Raw genomic sequence first — 25,160 nt, forward strand, 5'->3', positions numbered from 1 at the left:
TTCTATATTCATTTGGCCTCTTTTTTATAGGATTGATATAAAAAACGATAATTTTCAAATTTAAATGTTTTTTATGTAATTTCAAAGCTAACTTCATTCTGATTGTAACTAATAGTTCAAAGTTTATTTTTATTTGAAGGCTTTGATTAAAACAATATGTATGTCGCATAAATCTATCAGTCATATAGCTCTCCCATGCCTTGACGGCACATTCATAAACTACGAAGTGCGTGTACATCTTTGTTACACGAATTTGACATATATATTTTGATTAAAGACATATTAAATAAACCTTGATATCGTGAGAAATATGCGTCATTTGGTCTTCTGCAGGTGGTTACGTTGTTATTCGATTTAGATCGGATAATCCCGGAATGTGGTTTCTACATTGTCATATTGACCTGCACAATACAAATGGTATGGGAATGGTCATTGATGAAGGGGAGTCAAAAGCAAGCCCTCCTGAAGGATTTCCAACATGCAGAAGTTTTCTATATAATGGTAAGGAATCAATGATTACATGCTGTGTGTGTGCGCCCGTGTGTGCGCGTGCGCGTGTGTGTGTGCGTTCTTTATGCACCCACCATAAATTGGATGGGGACATATAGTGTTACCCTTGTCTTTGCTCATGCGTCTTGGTATCAGGTCCATAGCTTCTGCAGACATGATGGTATTTAATTGGCACACATGGTCACGACACATGCTTTAAGATGAAGGTTAAAGCTGGTTATTGAACTTAGTGTGCTTGTGTTTTGCATGTATTCTGAAGTGGTGTTAGAGTTTAGGTCCATAGCTTATGCAGCACAAGCTTTAACTAAGTGTATTTTTCATAATGTCTGAAGTGTTGTAAGGGTTCGTATCCCGGCACTAACTTCTGCATGCATGATAGTTATTAAGAATAAACTGTTACACTTGGTTATCATAAGATAATGATGCGTTGCACGCTTAACACAGATCCAAGGCTTAAAGGTAACGTACACAGCAAGGGAAATAACTTTATTTGTCATAAAGTCTTAAGTGCTGTTAGAGTTTATGTTCGGTCCATAACTTTTTTATAAATGATAGTATTTCTTTTTTAACTTGTACACTTTATCGCGTGACTCGCGGGAGACCAATGTGTCAAGTTCAAAGGTGACAGTCAGTGGTTTAACTTTGTCGGCGAGTTGACGAGCAGCTAACTGCAATGTGTGTCTCATCCAGTGTTTCTGCATGCAAGATGAGATTTCAAAAAAATACTATACATGAATACGATAAAATTACAATGTGCTGTGCGCAAAAGGCAGACACGCATATTCAAAGTCAATGTCATATTGTGGAGGTCAAAGGACAAATCCTGCGAATAACTTTGCCGTTTATAAAGGGCTTGGGGAAAATAAGTCGCATAAATATGTCTTAACCACTGTCAGGCGATCTGTCGCGTACAAGACTCATGACAAAATTTTCATGGTCAAGGTTATTTTTGGGGCTCAGAAGTCAAAGCATCTTTCCTTTTTATCCCTATTGTTACTTTTTGGATTCACAAATTACTGGGCCACATTGAGGCCGTGTGTCATACGCCAAGGAAAATACTTTCATAAAACTTAGTCTTCAGTTATAATCGTTTTCTTGAATATCAAAATGTTTGATTTGTATGGTATATATATATTTAAACGGGTTACTTTCATATTTCAGGGACACCCGTGTCCTATTGATTATTGTTTTGATATATCTTCTGTTTCGAAACAAGTATCAGATCTATATAGGACGTGTATATGTTAATGTTGTTACTAAAGCATAATATTATCATGCAATACCTTCTTAGTGATGTTGTTTATGTATAGTTTGAAATTTGGTCTACTGCTGTTATGTAGATCGTTTCTCAAATTTCTGCGTTTAAACCGACATACAATTTTCATTTATAGCCATGTTCATTATTTATATCCCTGCACAGTAAAGTTGCAAGGGAGTGAATACAATGAAGTTTTAAACATATTATAGTAAATATATTACGAGTGTGATACCTTTCTGACAACAACACGAAAGTAAAAAATAAACCTTGTTATTTATACAAAAAAAAGATTAACTTGTATAATTTCAGGGAAGTCTCCAGGTGTCAACAGTGCAACGAAACACAGCGGATTTCCGATTATAGTGACTTTTGTGCTTTGTCTGATCATAAAGATAGCTAATTAGATTTTGTTTTTTTTTTGTTGATATTATTATCGCAACCATGAATATAGTTCCAAGACATTTGTTTTCTAACATATTCTAAATTTAGTTTTAGATTGATATGACATGCAAACCAAGAGGTTTTCTTGTCTCGGGCAATATCTGAGTAACATTTTCACAGCATAAAACTCATCGCCAGTGTAAAAGACAAATATTTTCGTTTGATTTACGTAGAAATTGTAAGATTTATAGAAAGAAAGAAAAATTGTCTATTACACAAAAGGCCATTATTGTCAGATTTACGTTGACAGCTTCACTAAATTGCTATTTAATTATGATTAATTGTTATCATTATAGATTATTTCTTTGCTAAACATATCATAATCTGCACGTTTTTTAAAGAAGATGAATACACAAAATGCCTTATTTGCCTTTGTATCTCATATATTTAGTTGTATCTTATATATGTTCACCTCACCCCTGTGATTGTTCTCACTATTATCCTGCTCTGCAAAACAAATTGTAATATTGTAATGTTGCTATTATAGAAAAGGTTATAGTTAAGAAAATTTTAAAAACTACATTTATATTTAACCGAATGTATTGTCAGTTAATGGGTTATATTAAGTAGAAAAATTCTGTTTTTAAATACTTTAAAAGTCTTTGATATTGACAAAAAAGTGAAAGTAAAATATCTAAGTACATTGATAGAACTAATATAAACATTTATATGCCACTAGCCTATTGGTAAAACACATATATAATTACATGCTTTTATCGTTGTTTTCTTCTGATTTGTATTTTCTTTTCAAATAAATAAACTATTATATCTTTGAACAAATGTCAGTAGTTTGATTATGTCAATATCTTGTTTTCCTTTAAGGCAGCCAGCATGCCTTTAGATTCATGATAATTTTCATTAAGTTTTTGAAAATGAATTTAAAAGTTAAGTATTGTGAAGTGAACAAGGAAAGTAATTTATACATCTGCAATCCATGCAAATTGTCAAAATATGAAACATAGCTCTTACTGCATTAGTCACGCAGAAACAAATATGGTGGTAAAAACTGCAAAATCAATCATTAATCGCAGTAGCAAGTAAATTTTTACATCATTCTTGAGTCCTTTAACCTTTCTAAATATCGATAGTAAATTTTTCGCAAGTTTGATTTTCTTGAAATATTTTGGCTCACCTGGAGGCATGCAGCTTAAAATATTTTATAAAACGATTCATGTTCTGTCCTATGTGACAAGACAAGCAATACAAATACTGATAGAGACATATATTGAAGATGCATCATGCCATCTCCAAACATCTGAAATAAATGGTTTCATATTTAAAATTAACATATCTAGTATGTACACACTTTCCCTACTACATACATTTAAATATACATGTCAAATTCTAGTATGCTACTTTACAAGGCTCGAATAATATAATTCTGCTAGCTGCGAAAACGGATAACTAAAAAAAGTTTATTTTATATAGTTATAGAACAGAATACTTTTATTAAAGACTTAAATATAGTATATCCTCTATAAGCATAAATGTGTTGAGAGTGAAATTAAACTTTAAACTTAAATGATATTCACCTCTCAATCATGTTGATATCTCTTCTAGGTGAGAAGGCTTCCATTAGGAATAATGAAATATCACAAAGATCTTTTTTATTATATCATTTAATTTAACAGTTTTTTTCTACGTCGTACGTGTTTATAATAATTTTAAGAACTTTTATTTGTACACCAGAGTTATAACGTTTAAAGTTAAAAAAAATTCTGTAAAATGAATCAAAGTATTTTTTAAACCGATTAAACCTTTATTGTAGTTAAGAAAGTGCTGAACTAAAGCAAAAATAGCATCCATCGTTGAACTACCTTTTGTTCTGGACAGTCTTAGGCAGAATCCGACATTCAAGTTAGACGTAACGATAGCAATTATTTCGTACATTTCAATGAATAACTTGGGTAGTTTAATAGTTTAAAGTTTGAAATACTTGCATGATATCATTAAACTAATTCAATTTACTTGCATGACATAATCTTCTGCTGCACCGTTTTGAACTGTCATTTCTATGGTCGGTCTATATCAGCTTGTTTGCTTATACATGTATTATACTGCATTCCGTTTATGCCCTATCTATCCAGCATTAGTTCGGGTTTAAGTTATCAGCTGTTCGCAAGATAAAAACGCGAGTTTCAAGTGGAACTGTCTCAGTCATTTTCGCGACCAAACAAATTTAAAGAAAGAATATATCTTCATTGCTCTGCCCCGTGGATGCGTTTGTCATAGGAGGACGAGAGGAAACAATGGACGGTCTAATGCACCTCTACATCGTTGCATGCAGCTTAGAAGCGGACAAGGGAATAGTAACGGACAGGGGATTTCAAACCCGTATCAACCGCAATCATCGGGAATTGACACAGAATTCAAAGCTAGTACAGGAAAGACCGCACATCAAAATCAGGGATGAGGCACTTTAAACAGAAATATATGCAAATATAGTTAAGAAATTTACTTTGAAATAATTTGAAAATTGTATTTTTATGCTTTTCTAAGCCCGATTTGAGTGAAAAGTGTTTAAACACTTTTCACTTTGTGTCATTTTTTTACAATTTGATTTTTTATTCTGGAAAAACGAAGGGCGCGATTGATCTGAAATTTTGTACAAAGATTAGTGGTCTAAACCTACATCAAATGGTACATTTATCAGAAAAAGTATTTTCAATTCCATCACGTCAAAAAACCTCAGTGGAGTCCCTTCAAAAGCATTTTATATGATTTTCTAATTTTTACCTTAAACTAACTCGGAATTTTCTATGAATTTCTACAACTCTTTTTGCCCTTCGCAAATTGGGTCATTTTTTCATAGCAACGGATCGCGTCGTAAAAAGGTCTATAGACGTTGAAATATGTTTTTTATATATATATATGTGTGTGAGCAGTACATGTGCAGGGATTGACAAATATACATTTTATTTGGATTTTAAAGGCCTGTGAAAGTATCTGTGAAAAAAATCAGGTGAGGTACATCACACAATAAAGACCTTGAATGCTTTCCATTATTCAAGTTGATTTTATTTATAAAGTCGGAAAGCTGTATATAATAAACACAAAATTTATTAGGAACTGTAAAATTGACGCCATATGTCTGTTATATACCTTAAATTACACATGTAAGCAAAATTTAAACATAATTTAAATAAAGTTTACGTACGGTTTACCAGTTATGGAAATGTTTCTGATCTAAAGCTTTGCTATTTGAAGGACTCTTTAATATCATCATCATGACAAAATGTTTTCCTGTTGATCTTTGTTAAGAAACAAGTAATAGCATTTAGCTAACAAACCACGCAAGCAAATGATAGACTTAGTTTGTACTCAAAATGTTTTAAATGAGTACAAAAATGTTACCTGACCATTTTCATACTTGGACTTATTCAAAATATCCTTTATATTTACCAAAAGTGAGGGGCTGTTTTCAAAGTTTGTCTATATTTTCTTAAAAGTATACTGGTCAATATTGTCAAATATAAAATACTTTTACCGTGTTGTTTTGATTTTACTATACTTTGAAAAATTCAGGTACAATATTTGTCATTAAATTTGGCATTTGTAAGATTTAATAATAAATCAATAAATACGTATAATAATTATATTATTAAAATTCAACATTTTTTTCTTCCCAAAAGGGAGTTGAGACATATACTTATAAATATAAAAAAAAGAAAGAAAGAAAAAAATTGACTCTTCTTGGGGTTTGAACCCATGCCCCTTAGTTGACATTAATTCTAACCTATTTTAATACCTTTCAACGCGGAGGTAGTGCATTAGGTAGATAAATATGGAATGATAATTTAACAATCGCAACTACTCGGCCCTTTCCGTCAGTCTTCGGATAAGGACCTCGAACACAATAGTATGAATACACAGAACGGATGCGGTATTTCGGTCTAACCTACGCTAAGAAACTAAACATGTAAACAAATAGTAATTTAATGCTGGGAGTTTTTTACAAGTTTATTTCCAATATATGTAGTAAACGTTCACCTAAAATAAGTGATATCATAGGTACAAAAGCAAACAATTCATTATTTATATATTTATTATTAAAGTTGTAGAAACCGAAAGTACAAAAAACCAACCTGTTGACATTTCGTCGGATTTGTTTAAAATTGAACATCAGTGGGCATATTTAAATTACAAATTGTTGTCAGACAAATTTTCAAGCAAAAGAGTACCGGAACAGGCATTAGATGTCAAATATATACATTCGTTTTACATTATCTCTTTTTCTGTTTACATCTGAAACCACGTGGTAGAACTACTTTCAATCCGTATTGTTTCCGAGGTTAATATTGTAGATAATAGCCGAGGCAGTTCCGAATGGATAATTTAATATAAATAAAAGCAATGTTTTGCGCAGAGTGAGTGGACCTCTGCTCGGCGTATACCTCTGCTCGGCGTAAACTAGTATTGCTGTATGAATATCTGAAAATATTTCATAGAATATTCGATTTAGGTCACCGGTTCGTTTATTTACATTACTTCTTAGGGGGCAGGGGACCTAAAAATGAACAATTTTGTATTTCAGTGTGACCAGAAACACAATTCCAAATATTTCAAAATCTGTTTCACAGGCAGATAACCAGTTGCACAGCATTATTCAATGATATATGACATACATTGAAGAAAATAATAGTTTGCATGCATTGCTCCTTCAAAAAATGACTGACAGCAATTTATATTTACCCCCACCCAGCCAAAATCACACCTAAAATTAATATACCAATATGGGCAATCTTCATGAAGGTGCACCATACTCCAGAATCCGCCCGATTCCTTTAAAAATATCAGTAACACGCAGTGCAAGCTATGGCATTTTCAGAAATGACCAAAAAAGTGTCTGTCATACGTTTAGATTTTTCACAAAATTTATCTGAAATTTCTTACTTGTTTGGCGCCAACTGTCAAAGCTTGATTTTTAACTTTTTCACCTCCATTCGGAGAGTCAGATATACATATAAAGCTACCAAAATGCTTAGTTTCGGATGAAAACACAAAAATACTTCTCATTTCCTACACACAAACAAGAAAGAATTACAATGACAGAGAAATATCAGAAGTTATCAGTACCTTCAAAACACCATGTCTGAGTTATTAAAAAATTTGACCGGGGCCATCATTCGAATATGTCCCCTGCCCCCTTATTTTATTCCAAACTCCTCACAGTGATTACCTCCCTTGGCAGAATTGTAATCACTGCCTTCAAAGACGTCACATGATGATGAAAGTCACATGACGTAACGTCGAAATTCAAATGTAAATATCGACCGTTACATAGAAAATCTAACGTCATTTTTCTCTTTCTGTTTTATTTTTAACTTTTAGTGCCTACGTTCGATATAGTTTATCAAAAAATTATCAAAGGTATACAAAACAACGAATAATAAATTCGAAAGCTAAAAAATATAAAATATCGAAATATTGTCTCGTACAAAATATTCTCATAATTTTTAAAATTATTTCTAAATATTCATATTATTTATTTATTTATTCATAAACATTGTTAAATAAATGAGAAAGAACTTATCTAATAGATAAAAGCAGTAGATAAAACAATTTTTGAAAAAATATAGTATATCAGAAATTCTGATATATCGGGACCTTGGTGGCAGAGATCTACGCCGAAGAATTAAGGGGAGATCACTGCGTGGAGATTGATTTTATTCTGGTGCGGTTTACTTCCGTCGAAGTCACGTGACCACAGTATTGCAGACAACGAACTGAATAAAATCCGTGCCTTGTTCAAATCGCCTTTGTTAATATATACAATATCTGCCATATAAACAGGCTAAATTGACATATGTTTTATGAATCGTGAACAAAATTCAAATTTCAATGTATTTCCGTGTTTTCTAATAAAATTTCACTATAAAAATTTAATTACCAGTATCGATTTATACTGTCCCCTCCTCCAACAATAAACGTGGTATCCTACTTTATACCGGGAGGTACTTTGTACCGGGAATGTCCAGATATTAAAAATAATACTAGTACATTAAAAAATTCTTTTGTGTGCATGTGTTTTCCACATAAATTTCATACAAAATATAGCATTTTTTTAAATCAAAGTTTAAATAACCCTATATACATAAATGTGATTTTACGTATTAAAACCAGTAGTATTGCTAACGATTTAAAGCACTCAAGTACTTAAAACGAAGATGGCTGCCACTCATATGAGGTTATTTACTTTCTTTTTGTTGTATAGTAAAAATTTCTTTTGGATAATTGTTATTATTATGAAAAATGGTAGCTTCTATAGTAAATAACTATTTCATCCCAGATTGTTTCTGTATTATATAATGGTGGGCCTAATAAGGCTTGCATTTCCGGTAGATAGTACAACAAGGATATACCCTGTTCTTTTTGTACTTCAGCAGTAAATTGTCTTTATGATTATGAATTTGTGATTTAATTTGAAAATTAAAACAAATTTCTTTTTGTTGACATAAACTAACATGTATTAATTAAAACTACACATAGAAATTCTAGAAAAACTTAGACCGCGCCTATTTATCCTGCTTTTATTGTGTTCAGAATTCTAGATCATGATCTTAAACTTAATTTTCAACTTACCCGTTGTTTTGATTTAGAAATGCCACAACAACAAACAGACGTAGATATACAATACTAATTGTGGTTATGAAATACCTGTAACAACTAATATACATGTATATGATACCATGCATATATTTACACAGTATGACATGTCTATATATTGATTTACATGTATATACAATAGGTGACAGTTTTATTTTGAAAAATACATGACTGTACAATTTTTATTTTAATGCAATAATGGTGTGATTAATATGATTTTATTTTTAAACTTTAAGTTATATATGTTTATCAGTGTTGTGTTTAGGAAAAATCTAAACAATTGAAATGTTATCCAACTAGCACACACAGGGGCTGTAAAATGACAAAATATTGGCACAAAATAAATGTATTGACTTAATTTGCTTTTAACAATTTATAAAGTATGTCTTCTTCATAACTTTGGAAAAGAAATATTTCCAAAATCAAAACTGAATCATTTTGTACCGTACGCCTAGTTTGGAGTTCCTTCCCCTTTCGCTACGCATTACTAGTACATGTTAGATGCCGGGAACCAGAATACCGTACGCCGAGGGAGCTATATGGTACGATTTCAAATAAACCGCACCTGTTTATCCAGACTATATATTTGTTTATTTGTGTCTCATCTATGTACATATAACATATTACAAACATAAAATATCATAATACATGTACACAGCCATTCTATATAAGAATTATAAGAGACAAGACAATCATTTACACATAAAAGAAATCTACTTGCTACTAGAATCAAGTACAAAGTGGCTTAAAGGATAAAAAAGTTTTTTTTTTTTTTTTTCAGAGTGCCTGTAAAAAATAATTTATATATATTGTAAAATGAAGCTTGTAAAAAACTTATTACTTAAAACCATATGAAACAGTTAAAATTTTGTACTTATGATGTATTTAGTCCTAATTACAAGATGTTACTTCTTTAAAAATAATAATTTCCAGTTAGCTTATAAACATCTTTAAATTGTACTTGTATTAACAAATAAAACCATTAAAGACTTGTTAGAGTTGTGCTATTGTATAGTTAAACAATAGTGGTATGTTACAATTTAATTAGTATTCTTACTATATATCAAGTTGTTTCTATATTTAAGAATCTCACAGCAGGTTTTTGCGAGCAGTCTTATCATATGAGTGTCCTGGTGGGCAAATAAGTACATAAACTTTTCATGTTTTGACATTGTAGTAAATAAGTCACAAGTATAGTTGGCATAATCTAACAATGGTTTCCTAAAGTTGTCATACATAGAACATTCCATTATTACATGCATTTCATTTTCAATACCATTTAGACAAAGTGGACATATCCTTTCATGTTCGGGTAAGTGTTCATATCGACCAGTTTCAAGACGGATAGGTGCAACCCCGCAACGGAATTTAGCCAAAGCTGACCTGTTAGAAACAGGAATTAATAAACGACAATATTTCTCTGTAACATACTCTTTTTTGAAATGCCTGTATGTACGAAGTTTATTTCTCCCGGAACCATTGCTACTGTTTTCCCTGGAAATATCCGCTGTCCACTGAGCGATATGAACATCAACCAAAGCTTTAGTTAAATCATCAACCATACTTTTGCGATTAAACGGGAAATGAACATATTGATAAACATCAAGTCCTAATGACAATAAAAAGTTTTCAACAATATAGCACCAGTTTTTACAATTTTTTCCCTTTTTGTTAAAAGCCCAGTTGAAAATTTTCTTATTCATTCTACTTTCTCTAAGACAAAGAGTTCTGTGCCAGTGGTTACCCACTGCTTTCCATTGCTCAACAATAATTGGATTCCAACCTGTTTCACCATATACAGCAGCATTTGGTGTGTATTTACCCGTGCCTAGGAAATACCTCATAGCTCTGTTATGAATACTATTAATACAACTATAAGATTTTGTACCCCAAATAGAAGCTCCATATGTTATAACAGGTACAACACATGTATAATACAATTTCGTATAAACATTAAAATGCAAACCCCCTGAATTTTTAAATTTTGCTATAAGGAGACCAAGAGCGCGACTTGCACTTTGAGCTACATGTTTAGCAGTGATATTGTAATCCAAATATTCGTTCAACAATAGACCTAGATACATGTATTGGTTAACAGTTTCTAACGCAGACTCACCACATGTAAATTTGAAATTTGATATTTGAATAGCTCCCCCCAAATACGTCATTATGTGATCAGTAGCGTAGCCACGCCGTAGGCGTACTAAACGAAATGAATTTTAAAAAAATCAAAAGTTGAAAACAGTTGTCAAAATCAGTACTCTAACCCGTTTTAGGCATCGCCGTGAGTTTTGACGGAGAAAAGCGGATTTGCTGACAAAAATTATTTTGTTATTAAGCGATCGGTATTTTTGTTGCAAGTGTAGAACAGCTAGACTTAGTACTATTTTAGGTAAGACAGTGTTATGCGTATTGATTTTTTGGTATCTTATCGTAGAATCCTATCGTATTCCGAATGTTGTTTACATAAGAAGTTATACTAGCGGGAACATTCAAATGGCGTCCCCATGTAAAACGTCCGAGGAACATGAGCCTCCTTATGTTGATATTTTCAACTGCACCGTTTTAAACGATAAACAGGAAGTCACTTTATTAAGGCGACAACGGACACTTTCCGTACCTACTACCATAAAAGTCATTTAAACCAACTTATTTTAGTAATAACTGTATTCATTTAAATATATTTAAATTTTGTGCATTAAATGTCTTTGATCTTCATGAAAAATATCATATTTGAAAAAATGCCTTTGTAAATTATTGATTTTGATAAAATATTCTATAATTTTATAAATCGTCATATCAACGTCATTTTTTTTTGTCAATAAACTCTTGGAATATAAAAAATTTATAATATCTAGGGAACCGTGTCTCAGATTTTTTCTATCTTTTCTCAAAAAATTATTACGTAACGTCAAACAATTTATGCGACTTTTTTCACCATACATATTACGTAATTAAAGATAATAAAGTCGCTGATTGAGCAAACAAAAATCCCTCGGTTCCCTCACGGTTCCCTCGGTAATTAAATTGCCTATCATGTGCTTTAAACCGCTTGTAATTTGCTTGTTTATTTAAAAAGTTATGCCGATTCAAAGTTTGTCCGACGCGCATTAAACGAAGTGTCATAAATCGGTTGTTCTCTCTCAGACCCTTATTGTATAACACGCGAATATCACACCAAAGGGGGTGAAACGATGCGGTAACACATACTCTAACAACTTTTATGTCCCAGTGACATGTGACCAATTAAAGATCAGCTGATAAATATCATTTTATAGCAGAATTTCTTCAAATCTTAAAGTGATTTACTGTCCGTCTGGTATCTGTCGCACATGTCACGTGACTATCGGTAAAATTTGAGGCACTCAGTGGGATAAAATGAAACACACTTTTGCGTTCATGCTGCTATCGGGTAATCATATTGTTTCTATTTTGATGTTATCATTATCTAGCATCATCATCATTATTATTATAATATTATATCAGTGTCACTCTGCCTGTGTATTCGTGTATGAAATTCCGTTAAAATATAAATTATAATAACGAAAAACTGTGCTCCTGACAGACTTTTAAAGTCCGTGCATGGTACATTGTACAAATAAGAACGAGATATTGTATATTTTTGTCCGATCAGTTCATATAAAATAAATGCTTGACATAATTTAATAGAAATAAATGGTATTTCTCGATCAATATGATCTGACGTTCTTGACTTTTATTATTCCGAACTTTATCTATGCTCGGCATACATAGATTCAGATTCTTCTGGGACATTCAATAAATTGTGTTCGATTTACTAGTGAACAATATATTCAAACCGTTCACTGAAAATATATTTTCATTGATTCATAAAAAATTAATCATCCGAAGTCTATCGTAATAAAATTTTTAGAAATTTGTAAAGGACACCTGACCACCTGTCATATATAGGCGTTCACATAAAAATGTTGTCTGTTTCTTTTGACATTGTTAGAAAAAACGAGGTTGCATGCAAAGCAAGCTCTTGAATACGTACTTAAGTTCATAAACTCAATATAATGTCTATCAGATTACGGGATAAATAAATTTCAAACATTATGGATAAAGGCAGGTACATTGTTTTAACCATCCCCATGGTAGTGCGATTTACTGCTATGCTAAATTATTTGTTTCATCTCGGCCGACAATTACTTAATTTAAAAAATGGCTACTTAAATGGTAGACGATACAATTTTGAAATATTCATAAAAGATGTTCAGTATTTATATGATACATGTATTACGAGTAATATCGACTAATAACAAATGAACCGGTAATTCCTGGATATAGGGAACTACCGATTTCCCTCATTGGTGCCTCAATAGGGGGCGGCGCGTTATCGCTAATTGACAGGCTACGCGGATAGCGGATAAAAATGGTAAAGTATCGTTTTAAACGTTAAAAAACATAGTTTCAAGACTATCTGCTTCCAAAATTAAATCACGAATGTATTCAGAAAAGGTTAATAAATCTACTTGGAAAAAATCTCATTTTAGGTATTTTAGTTATAATTGACTCCGTTGTCACCTAAAAGACAGATTGGCCCGATGTATGCATTTAAATTGAGGTAAGTTTATGCAGATCATGAAATTTAAAGTAGGTAAAACAATGCAATTTGTTATTAAATCATATTCAAATGTATTTTTGTCTATCAAATTACATCAAATATTATTCTATTTTATTTTTAACTAGTTCTATAATAGAACTGATATAAAACGTTGAAGCTATTCATAGAAACGGTCCATTTTAAGTTGAAACGATGTATACCTCACGAAATAAAAAGCGTGCAATTCACCGAAATGTATACGTTGTACTAGAATGGCTGAAGAAATCACACGCGAAATTCGTTTACAGCCTTAATAGTTGCACATTTCATTATAAAATACGAAAATATAATATCAATTGACATAATTTTCTAGATTCTAATTATCCTTCTTTCAGTTTCAGATGGAGTGGAGACAAGGCTCGTAAGGCACAAATGTCGTGGTTTACCACCTACAACTGGCTACGATATTCGGTAAAGGAGAATGGGCTTTTCTGTGCTCCGTGTTCGCTTTTCGTGGGGAGTGATCCTCGAGGAAAGGTTCTTGTGAAGTCCCCTTTGACTGACTTTTCAAATGCACCACGAATTCTTAGAGACCATAATAAGCACCTTAACCATGAAGGTGCTGCGATGGCTGCCAACAACTTCATCGCAATTCAGTCGGGGGAATCGAAAAGTATAGAAAGTGTCCTTGATACAAAATACAACAAGTAAAATGGTTTCCTGCGGGGAACATTTTTAATGATATCAAGATATTTCATTTAACTATTTTCGACATTGTTTGGGGGTGGGGGATAAATTAATGTTTGTATCAGGAATATAGTTGACAATAATCGATCAATAGAAGAAGATCTTTGGTCTTTGTCGAAAATAAAACAATATTTCTGTTTAAGAAAATGATTAAATACCATTGTATGAATAATTCCGTGCAAAAAAATAAAATAAAGTAAACACACAAGTTTACGCAGAAAATATATCTATCTATTATGGCAGATGCCACAAACGAATGTTTTAATTCTGTGGATTTTCACTAAAACAATTTATTGTTTGTAAAATTTCAGATAGATATAAAAGAAACATTGATAATTTTCAAACACAACATGCAAGTTTTTCCAACTTAAACGGTAAAATAATAATAGAAAATAAGACATATCACGTAATAGTGTTACGCTCTTAATTAGGTGTAATTCGGACTAATTCCCTAGCATTGTGTCGAGAGACCGGTGTGTATACAGGACTCGGCCCGGTGAATTTTCGTACTATTTGTTCTATAGTAAATCAGTCAAATTTGAGGCTTAATTCTGGATTCCACTGTTCTTGATGAATTATATACTGTCTGCAATTTTAAACATTAACACTTTCTAAGTCCAATGAGGCCGAAAATATAATAGGTTAGCCATCTACTTTTTTCAGAAATCTTCATTCTGTTGTGACACTGTTTAAATTCACCACTTTAAAAACTCCTGACAGCTGGTGGGTAGTACATCTTTAATCCTTCCACCAACAAATGAGTTCCTGGAGGATACACAAAAAACAACTTTTAAAGTCATCATATAACACACAAAAACTACACACATGCAATAAATACACTTTAATTATGACTAATCTAACTAGAGATGACTTAAATTGGGCCATTTCAAAATTTTAAAGAACTACTTTCTAGACTACAATGGGTTCGGTCTAATTCCGTACCGGGTTGAGACCATACAATGATTATCTACAGGTAAATCCGTAACGTACCGGGAAACGGTATTTAGCTAGGTTTTCGAATAGGTCAATTAACCAATCATGTACGGTTAACAGATCACGTGCTCCTCCATGTACCGAAAACAGGTCACGTGCTCCTCCATGCCTCAAAAATTAAACGCGTACCAATACCCTGCTGGCTTCGGCCCGCAGTGAATGAGATGGTTAAAAGAAACAGGGGCGTTCTTGTGAGATTAGTGGACGCTATAGTATTCTGCGGATAGCAAAATCTCCCCTTAAAGGGACATAGGGACGAAGAAGGTAAAGGGAATTTTATTGCTCTTCTTCACCACCAGGCTAAGACTGATGCACTTCTGAAAACCCATCTGGATAATGGGGATCCGAACACAAAATACACATCACCTACTATTCAAAATGAATTAATTGATTTGTGTGGGAAATTTATCAGAGATAAGCTTGTGGAAAGATGCAATTCAAGTGGCATGTTTTCTCTCATAGCAGACGAGGCGACCGATGCTGCAACGATGGAACAAATGTCTTTATGTGTCAGGTAATTTTAATTTTAAAGTTTTTAAATGCTGAAACTGATTCGTTGTAGATATGCACATTCAGAGAACCTTCAATGATTCCATCACCTTTACGTAATATGCACATAATCTCAAATAACCTTTCCCTTAATAATGAAAACAATTGAAGCTACGTCGTCCGTCCTGTGTCCGCTCATCTTTTCATTGGTTTCCACAAAACTGCACAGATATGTTGCTTATAGCGTAAAGGTATGTCGTCCGTTAGTCCCTTTCTAAAAGTATGGGGATTACAGTCACATCCTGTGATAAACTAAACTAAAGTGTAATATATAAAGTTATAGCCGAGCCCGAGTTGAAATAATTACTACAAAATTATATTAAATGTTCAGAACAAGCAATAATTAATTGATTTGGTAATAAAAATTGTGTCAATTACAATAAAAATCCCACAACTGTTTTTGTCCACAATCATTATGTTATTTCCTAAATTCAATCTTATCACAGTCAGTTTACATCATATCAAACATTGGTTAACTTTTATTTATGCTTTGGTTTAATTGATAAATATTTTATATATTTCCAGATACGTCTGCAATGATGAAGTACAGGAAGATTTCTTGGGGTTTGCTGAATGTTCAAGTACTACAGGAGAATATCTAGCAAATGCGTTTCTTGAAAATTTAGTCAGAATAGGTTTGTTATTTATTATCATAGATACTTAATCAAAATTATGATGCTAGGTTTATTCCTGTATTCGGATAAAATCGCAAAGGGACTGTTTGATATGAATTGTTTTCAAGTCAGTGTTTAATTTTTCTTCAAAATATCAGTACAAAAACGTTTTATAATAAATCCTTCTTAGGTAGATGGACGAAATATCCGAGTCGTTTGAGTGCTTGACAGATCGTGCAGACAAATTCGAGAGAAACATATTCAGCTTAAAGGGTGTTTTGAATATACCCAATTGGGTCTTTAGCGCACTCGCATTATATAACAGCGGTACTCGCAAGGAGCAAGGAATGTCTGGATTCTGATCATTACACCTTCTAGTAAGGTGAGAAACTTTGAAAGGAATTTGCCAGGGATCGAACAATACTCTAACAAGCTTATTTTCTCTTCAAAAGGTGTACAAACAGCACAGATGGTTGGTCAGGGATACGATGGTGCTGGAAACATGTCTGGGAAGAGAAAAGGCGTACAAGCAAGAATACAACAACAGATCCCTAATGCTGTGTACACACACTGTAAGGCACACTGTCTGAACCTCGCCATCGTGCACGCGTGCAGCGAAACGTTCGTTAAGAATATGATGGGAACAGTACAAACTGTGGCATTTGCTTTCAATTACTCTGCAAAGAGGCTATTGAAATATCAGGTATACATAGCAGGTTTTTTAAATTTATTTGTTAAAAAGGTAAAAAGAAATAAATATCTGAATTCCGTTAACCTGTTGTATTTTATACACTAGCTGAAGATTCATTGTACATGTGTACACTGTAGTTTCATTGTATAAAAGTAATTGCATTTTATAGTCTAAGTTTCATGCTTACGCACGTTCAGCGACTTTACAGCTATTACCCCTGGTCATCGGGCTACTGGTATCTATCTATCAATCTCCCTGGGGAGTCTTTTAACTCCGCTTAGTGCAGCTGACACTTTGGCGCAACGACTAGCTTATACCACCCTCGCAGGTACCCATTTACACCTGGGTGAAGTGAAACAAGCGCAGGTAAATTTCTTGCTCAAGGAAATTAGCAGTGCCCCTGGTGGGGTTCGAACCCGGGACCTCTCGATCCCTAAGCACGCGTCCTACCACTAGACTACTGCTTGTATACCCTGTAATTTCATTGTTTACCCTGTAGTTTCATAGTTTACCCTGTAGTTTCATAGTATACCCTGTAGTTTCATTGTTTACCCTGTAGTTTCATAGTTTACCCTGTAGTTTCATAGTTTACCCTGTAGTTTCATAGTATACCCTGTAGTTTCATAGTTTACCCTGTAGTTTCATAGTATACCCTGTAGTTTCATAGTTTACCCTGTAGTTTCATAGTATACCCTGTAGTTTCATTGTTTACCCTGTAGTTTCATAGTTTACCCTGTAGTTTCATAGTTTACCCTGTAGTTTCATTGTTTACCTTGTAGTTTCATTGTTTACCCTGTATTTTCATAATTTACCCTGTAGTTTCATTGTTTACCCTGTAGTTTCATTGTTTATTGTATTTTCATAATTTACCCTGTAGTTTTATTGTTTACCCTGTAGTTTCATTGTTTACCTTGTAGTTTCATAGTATACCCTGTAGTTTCATAGTTTACCCTGTAGTTTCATAGTATACCCTGTAGTTTCATTGTTTACCCTGTAGTTTCATTGTTTACCTTGTAGTTTCATAGTTTACCCTGTTGTTTCATTGTTTACCCTGTAGTTTCATAGTATACCCTGTAGTTTCATTGTTTACCCTGTAGTTTCATTGTTTACCCTGTAGTTTCATAGTTTATCCTGTTGTTTCATAGTTTACCCTATAGTTTCATTGTTTACCCTGTAGTTTCATAGTTTACCCTGTAGTTTCATAGTTTACCCTGTAGTTTCATTGTTTACTGTAGTTTCATTGTTTACCCTGTAGTTTCATAGTTTACCCTGTAGTTTCATTGTTTACTCTGTAGTTTCATTGTTCACCCTGTAGTTTCATTGTTTCTATCAGTTTCATAGTTTACCCTGTAGTTTCATTGTTTACCCTGTAGTTTCATTGTTTACCCTGTAGTTTTTATAGTTTACCCTGTAGTTTCATAGTTTACCCTGTAGTTTCATTGTTTACCCTGTAGTTTCATTGTTTACCCTGTATTTTCATAGTTTACCCTGTAGTTTCATTGTTTACCCTGTAGTTTCATAGTTTACCCTGTAGTTTCATAGTATACCCTGTAGTTTCATAGTATACCCTGTAGTTTCATTGTTTACCTGTAGTTTCATTGTTTACCCTGTAGTTTCATTGTTTACCCTGTAGTTTCATAGTTTACCCTGTAGTTTCATTGTTTACCCTGTAGTTTCATTGTTTACCCTGTAGTTTCATTGTTTCTATCAGTTTCATAGTTTACCCTGTAGTTTCATTGTTTACCCTGTAGTTTCATAGTTTACCCTGTAGTTTCATTGTTTACCCTGTAGTTTTTAAAGTTTACCCTGTAGTTTCATAGTTTACCCTGTAGTTTCATAGTTTACCCTGTAGTTTCATAGTATACCCTGTAGTTTCATAGTTCACCCTGTAGTTTCATTGTTTACCCTGTAGTTTCATAGTATACCCTGTAGTTTCATTGTTTACCCTGTAGTTTTTATAGTTTACCCTGTAGTTTCATAGTTTACCCTGTAGTTTCATAGTTTACCCTGTAGTTTCATAGTATACCCTGTAGTTTCATAGTTTACCCTGTAGTTTCATAGTTTACCCTGTAGTTTCATTGTTACCCTGTAGTTTCATAGTATACCCTGTAGTTTCATTGTTTACCCTGTAGTTTCATTGTTTACCCTGTCGTTCATAGTATACCCTGTAGTTTCATAGTATACCTTGTAGTTTCATTGTTTACCCTGTAGTTTCATAGTTTACCCTGTAGTTTCATAGTTTACCCTGTAGTTTCATTGTTTACCCTGTAGTTTCATAGTATACCCTGTAGTTTCATTGTTTACCCTGTAGTTTCATAGTTTACCCTGTAGTTTCATAGTTTACCCTGTAGTTTCATAGTTTACCCTGTAGTTTCATTGTTTACCCTGTAGTTTCATAGTATACCCTGTAGTTTCATTGTTTACCCTGTAGTTTCATTGTTTACCCTGTAGTTTCATAGTTTACCCTGTAGTTTCATTGTTTACCCTGTAGTTTCATTGTTTACCCTGTAGTTTCATAGTTTACCCTGTAGTTTTATAGTATACCCTGTAGTTTCATTGTTTACCTGTAGTTTCATTGTTTACCCTGTAGTTTCATTGTTTACCCTGTAGTTTCATAGTTTACCCTGTAGTTTCATTGTTTACCCTGTAGTTTCATTGTTTACCCTGTAGTTTCATTGTTTCTATCAGTTTCATAGTATACCCTGTAGTTTCATTGTTTCTATCAGTTTCATAATATATAGCTTCATAGAAAATGATAATTTTATTATGTTTGGCACTGACGAAGGCATATAGCCGAAACGTATGAGTATGCAATAAATAAATATTGATATTCGTGTTTGTGTGGCTTGTCTGTTTATGTAGCTTCATAGTATCTATAGTTTCATAGTATACATTTTAGTTTCATAATATCTTTAGTTATATAGTTTACCATGTAGTTTTATAGTATATCCTGCAGTTTCAAAGTTTATCCTGTAATATAATAGTAAACACTGTCGTTTCAGAGTATACATATTAGTTTTATAGTATAACCTGTAATTTCTTTATTGGTGTCATTATTAATGTCATAAGATACACTTGAAACCGACCCTCAGAGTACAGAAGCTATGGGTAACAGGTCGAAACTGGTCAATCATTGTGACACACGATGGACAGCTCGGACACATTCCTTTGTTCTTACAGGTAGATAAACATCTCAGAATGTTTGCATTTTGTCTGAAACCTTTTCTTTTCGTTATGTACAGAATAGGCGTGGATTGACTACAGTAACTGTCTCAATAATATTTTTTTCAGGCGGCTTGGTTATTGATATTTTCTTAACTTTCAAATACAATTGTAGTAACTAATAAATGGATTTAGATGAATGAATAAATGAGTTAATTCGGATTCATTATTAATTAATAACAAACTTTAAAAAGTTCGTTACAGGTCCGAAGTATTCAATTATTTCGAATTACGTACTGTCTATTTAAGCTCGAGTATAACTTTCTGTGACTATGTATAAAGCATATAAAATGTATCATAATTTTTAATAATGCAAATAAATTTTTTGAACTCTGATCAGCTGTAAACACTTTACATAGTATGCCCTATATATCTTGAATCACGGAAAACAATGTTTTCTCCAACGTAGGTGGTTAACTATTTATGTGTCTGGATAAAATTTATTACTGTTTTTTATGGTATATTAATCAATTCAAATGCCATTGCTTCCAAAACTGTACAACCGCAATGATGACTTGAATAACTTTTAATTGCGCGCTCGCGTAGCCATTAAACGTCCGAAGCCATATTATTTACGGGCCTCCTTTCCCGCGGTCCTGAAATGAAAGATGTGTAATATTACTTTTAAATGAATTTGCCGCCAATAACAATCTGCATTTTACATGTACAAGTTGCTGACCATACAGCCTCGGTTCATATTTATCTCATCCAGGCTATATCCTCCCGTATACTAGTAGCCCATCGGCAACTTGTAACAAATTACATAAAACAAGGTTCGTGTAATATTGAATAACTTAATATATCTTTTTTTTTCAAGCACCGTAGTAAGTGCATTGGAGTTCCTTGCAGATGACGGGGACGCAAAAGCTGCTGCCTACTTACTATCGGTTTCAAATCACTCTAGTGACGACGCAACATTGTATAAAGTCGCTTGTGCAGCTGTCCGACAACTTACAGGAGAAAACGTGTGATCTTCTAAAAGCTTCACAAGAGGCTAAGACGCAGAAAGTGATGCTTCAAGTACTTGCTACACTAAATAGTTTGATGTCGCATTGCATTTGATACAAAATAATTGTACATGGACTGTATTACCAAATATATCAATAAACAGTTTTATAATATTATATACGGCCATAGAATTAATTCAGTATATACACATTTATAGTAAATCCGAAGGTCCGTTTGGTCATTTAGTGTTACATATACCATAATTACGGTAAATGTTTGCAATTCTATATCTGTCCTGATGTACTTGCATTTCAGAACGAGAGAAATGATATATATAACTGTATGGGAAGCATTGTATGATAAGGATGTGAATATAGCAAGGACAGTGGGGGTTGACCCAGTTGCCCAGAAGTAACGGTCGTCAACGAAATCGCCCCAATGTTCCAGCAGCTACACCCTCAGAGTTTTGGCGGTTGAACATGTACCTCCCGTTCACAGAACAACGATAGATACCTCGCCCAGAATCTTGTTTCCATCCCAAGTAATTGAACTTTTATATTGATTACTTTGCCAAATCTAAATAAACGCTCATTTCATATACGCTCATTTTATGTAAGTGTGAACTATGTTAATGGAATTGATTTATGGCTGCGGAAATTGATTTAGTGTAGTTATTTGTTGTAATTACCCAGTTGATATTTTTTTGGCTTTGCAGTTAAACAGAGCGTCATTCATTTTGAGGTTAAGTGTAAAGGGTTGCTATACAATTACGATTTTTGTTCACAGATTCAGAAGAAAGCCATACACACAACCGATATACTGCGTCTGTATGAAGCATATAGAGGTTGTCTAGGGGGTACGGATGAAGCTACCTTTACCAGGGAAGTGAGAAAGTGGGTTACATGGTGGACAGATGGAGAACTTGCGTTTGACCGTACAAACCAGAGCTACATTATGGGGTTTGGTCTATTGTTCTCATAACAATAGATGTCTTTGATGTCATTCATTCCGTTTCTCTTGTGGGGTTATTTTCTGCATTGTGGGGTTAAAAAGAACAAAAAAATAACAAAAGAAAACCCCATAATGTAGCTCTGGTAAGAATGTCCGTCCACAAGCTCCTGAGACACTTCTAGGAACATTACCACTGGCTAATGAGCAGTACTATCCCAATGTCCGTCGTTGTTTGTTAGTACTGCTCACTATGCCAGTGTCTACAGCTACAGCTGAACGATCATTCAGCACCATGAAGAGATTGAAAACATACTTAAGATCTACCATGACTACAGAACGGCTGTCTGGGCTTGGCCTAATGAATATTTACAGAGACATGAAAATTAACTCTGAGTACATATTTGATTTTGCGGCGCCTTGCATTTGTCTTCAGAGAATAACCATCTCGGCATAGATATCATCATGAAATTTATCACATACCCGTGGCGATTTTGCGACTCCGTAAAAATGGTATTGCACTGGCATATATTTTGACAAGACATCATGCATTTGCGTTACATAAACATAACGCTAAGACGCGCTAAATGAGTTATACTATAGGCGCTTCAATGAAAAATGTTTCTTTATCACTTCAAACTATCTTTGTTAAATAGAATATTAATTGCGTGTAAGTTCATTACTAAATGTATTGAACGAGTTGAATAAAATAATAGTATGCTCGCCAGAGGCTCACATAATATCATTTATTTAACTCGTTAAATAAATTCAGTATCAAACTTACACTCTTTCAATATCCTCTATTTATTAGATAAGAAGGGAATTAAATATGTTGTCAAATGTCTCCAGATTGCGTTATTTTGCATCTATAAATCCAAATTTTCAAAGGTAGGGGGTGTCCCCCTCCCTTTACCCACCCCCAAGGCGTATATTTAATTTTGGCCGCGCTACGCCACTGGTGATATTAGCGAAATGTAAACAATGGTTATTGGAAACAATATCATCGGTCTTGAATATGAACATTTAACATTATCGTAAGTTAATTAATGCCAATTATTTTTTTTAATCTAAAATATTGTATTTTTACGCCGAGTCGTCTGGTTCTCGTCGTACTATAAAATTTAGTACGGAGAGAAAAGGGCAGGGAATCCAGACTACTCAAACTCCCCGTAGCGGTTACTTCCCCTGATCAGTACAGTTAAAGTAGCAAAGCGTGACGTAACCGCTAGCCTTATCAAAGGGTCGATTCTCAGTGCGTAAGTTGTGAAAATCACGTAACAGTATGTGAGTCAGTAAATCGATTGCGCACGCGCAGTCCATTCACTAACTGCAACGGGAAAGGAACGTGAAAGGGACGGGAAAGGAATCACATATAATTTCAGTGATTATTTCACGTGAGGTAAGCGACTTTAAATAGTTTCAGCTTCATAATAATGACAAGTTAAGTTAAATTCTTCATGATTACAAATGATTTGGTGGAACGTGTGTCTCAATTGTTTGTTTAGTTGATAACACGTGGTTTTAACAAGGAATGGCTAGTCCAACTAATTGTACTGCGCGACGAGATATTGTGCTATTTTCGTGTCTGGGCAATATCTCGCCTAAAGCGAGATTCTGCCCCAGAACGAAAATATCTCAGAATCAAGCTTTGGCACGTCAATATATTTTGACTAAAGGAATGGCTAGCTCTCATGGCTCTCAGGCCCGTAGCTGCCTTTCCTCTTTACGGGCTTGCACATTAATTACAATTTTTCCAATTCATATTTTCGTGGTACTTAACTGTTTTATACAGACAACAAAAGTGAAAAAAGATAAAATTCTGGGAACACGTGGACTATTGTTGCATCATAAATTATTCTAATTATTTGGAATGATTGTTGCATCATAAATTCACAGGAACTTGAAATTCTATCAAATAACCAATATTAATGATATTTATCCAAATATACCCCCTATATACTATAAATAAACATTGTTTATTTATAGTATAGAGGGGGTATATTTGGATATTATCATTAATATTGGTTATTTGATAGAATTTCAAGTTCCTTTGCATAAATTATTCCATGTAACACTAACAGCCAAAGAGACCCGGCACAGTGTTTGGATAGTGTAAAAAAGTAATTCTAGAAGAAAAAAAAAATAATTTATATATAATATATAGTCTATATATTACATAATTATAAACTATATTTTTTTTTCTAAAATTACTTTTTTACACTATCCCAACACTGTGCCCGGTCCCTATGGTCACAGCTAGAGACATGCTATCTATGTCTTTGCATTTAAATAATGTTTGCATGTAATTATGTATACAACATAGTAATGTAATTAACACCCATCTGCTGCCTAGTGAGTTAAGTATTGTTCTCATATCAGGGGCGGATACAGAACAGGGTTTTCTGGGGGGGGGGGGGCTGAAATATGGGTGGAAGATTTTGACAAAAACACATGAAGGTGAAAATTGGACCAGCATCATGTGACAAAAATTGTAATTGATGTGTTTTATAGCTCATCTTATGAGTGGCAATGTACTTTTTTTATACATGTGTATACTACTGTTTGTGTAAATATTTAGAAGAATATTATATCTGGAATTAAGAAAAATGTATGTCATTGGGTGGACCTGGGAGGGGTGTCCCCTCCCATAGACTGAGAACATTTTGAAATATGAGGTTGAAATGGTGGTATTTCCTTGACTTTCTTGTGCTGTTTATGGTACCTTTTGGGTGAACTTTAACATCACATTGTATTTTGTATAGGTAAGTTTTTGCAGGGTCTTTCAAATAGCATTCCCCTGGTGTTACGTAGTAAGCATTTACAAAATAATAGTACACTTAATTACCAATGTATGCACGACCATTAATAAAATAAATTTCAAACACTCGATCAATTTACTCATCTGAATAGTAGACGATTTTCCTAAATAAAGTGTTATATAAAATACTTTCTATAGTACAAAAAAATTTCAAACACTAATATTCAATAAGATTTTTTCCATCAATGAATCCATTATAGATTATGACTAAAGAGGTCAGTACAGTTAAAATTTTATTTAAAAAAAATATA

General features: G+C 33.4%; 3 protein-coding genes across 3 annotated transcripts in view; all 3 read left to right on the forward strand.

Moving 5' to 3' along the window:
* Positions 1 to 333: 333 nt before the first annotated feature.
* Positions 334 to 2,989, forward strand: LOC132731414 (uncharacterized; the record flags this gene model as incomplete). Its single annotated transcript, XM_060717596.1, is given in 2 exon segments — positions 334 to 501; positions 2,078 to 2,989. Coding segments are annotated over 2 exon segments (263 nt in total), but the record flags the coding sequence as incomplete, so codon positions are not given.
* A 12,294-nt stretch (positions 2,990 to 15,283) lies between these two features.
* Positions 15,284 to 24,207, forward strand: LOC132731412 (zinc finger MYM-type protein 1-like). The gene is made up of 5 exons (XM_060717594.1): positions 15,284 to 15,633; positions 16,194 to 16,303; positions 16,735 to 16,985; positions 21,930 to 22,077; positions 24,128 to 24,207. Exons 1-5 carry the CDS (start codon positions 15,566 to 15,568, stop codon positions 24,205 to 24,207), a joined length of 657 nt encoding a protein of 218 aa, XP_060573577.1. The 5' UTR covers positions 15,284 to 15,565.
* Positions 23,312 to 25,160, forward strand: part of LOC132731415 (zinc transporter ZIP10-like) — a 35,188-nt gene continuing 33,339 nt past the window's right edge. Inside the window, exon 1 of the mRNA XM_060717598.1 lies at positions 23,312 to 23,490. The gene's annotated coding sequence lies outside the window, so the exon portion shown is untranslated. The remainder of the gene's footprint in view (positions 23,491 to 25,160) is intronic.

The sequence above is a fragment of the Ruditapes philippinarum genome, unplaced genomic scaffold (genome assembly GCF_026571515.1).
Source record: "Ruditapes philippinarum isolate M1 unplaced genomic scaffold, ASM2657151v2 ctg5722_1_1_1_1, whole genome shotgun sequence".
In the NCBI taxonomy this organism is placed as follows: domain Eukaryota; kingdom Metazoa; phylum Mollusca; class Bivalvia; order Venerida; family Veneridae; genus Ruditapes; species Ruditapes philippinarum.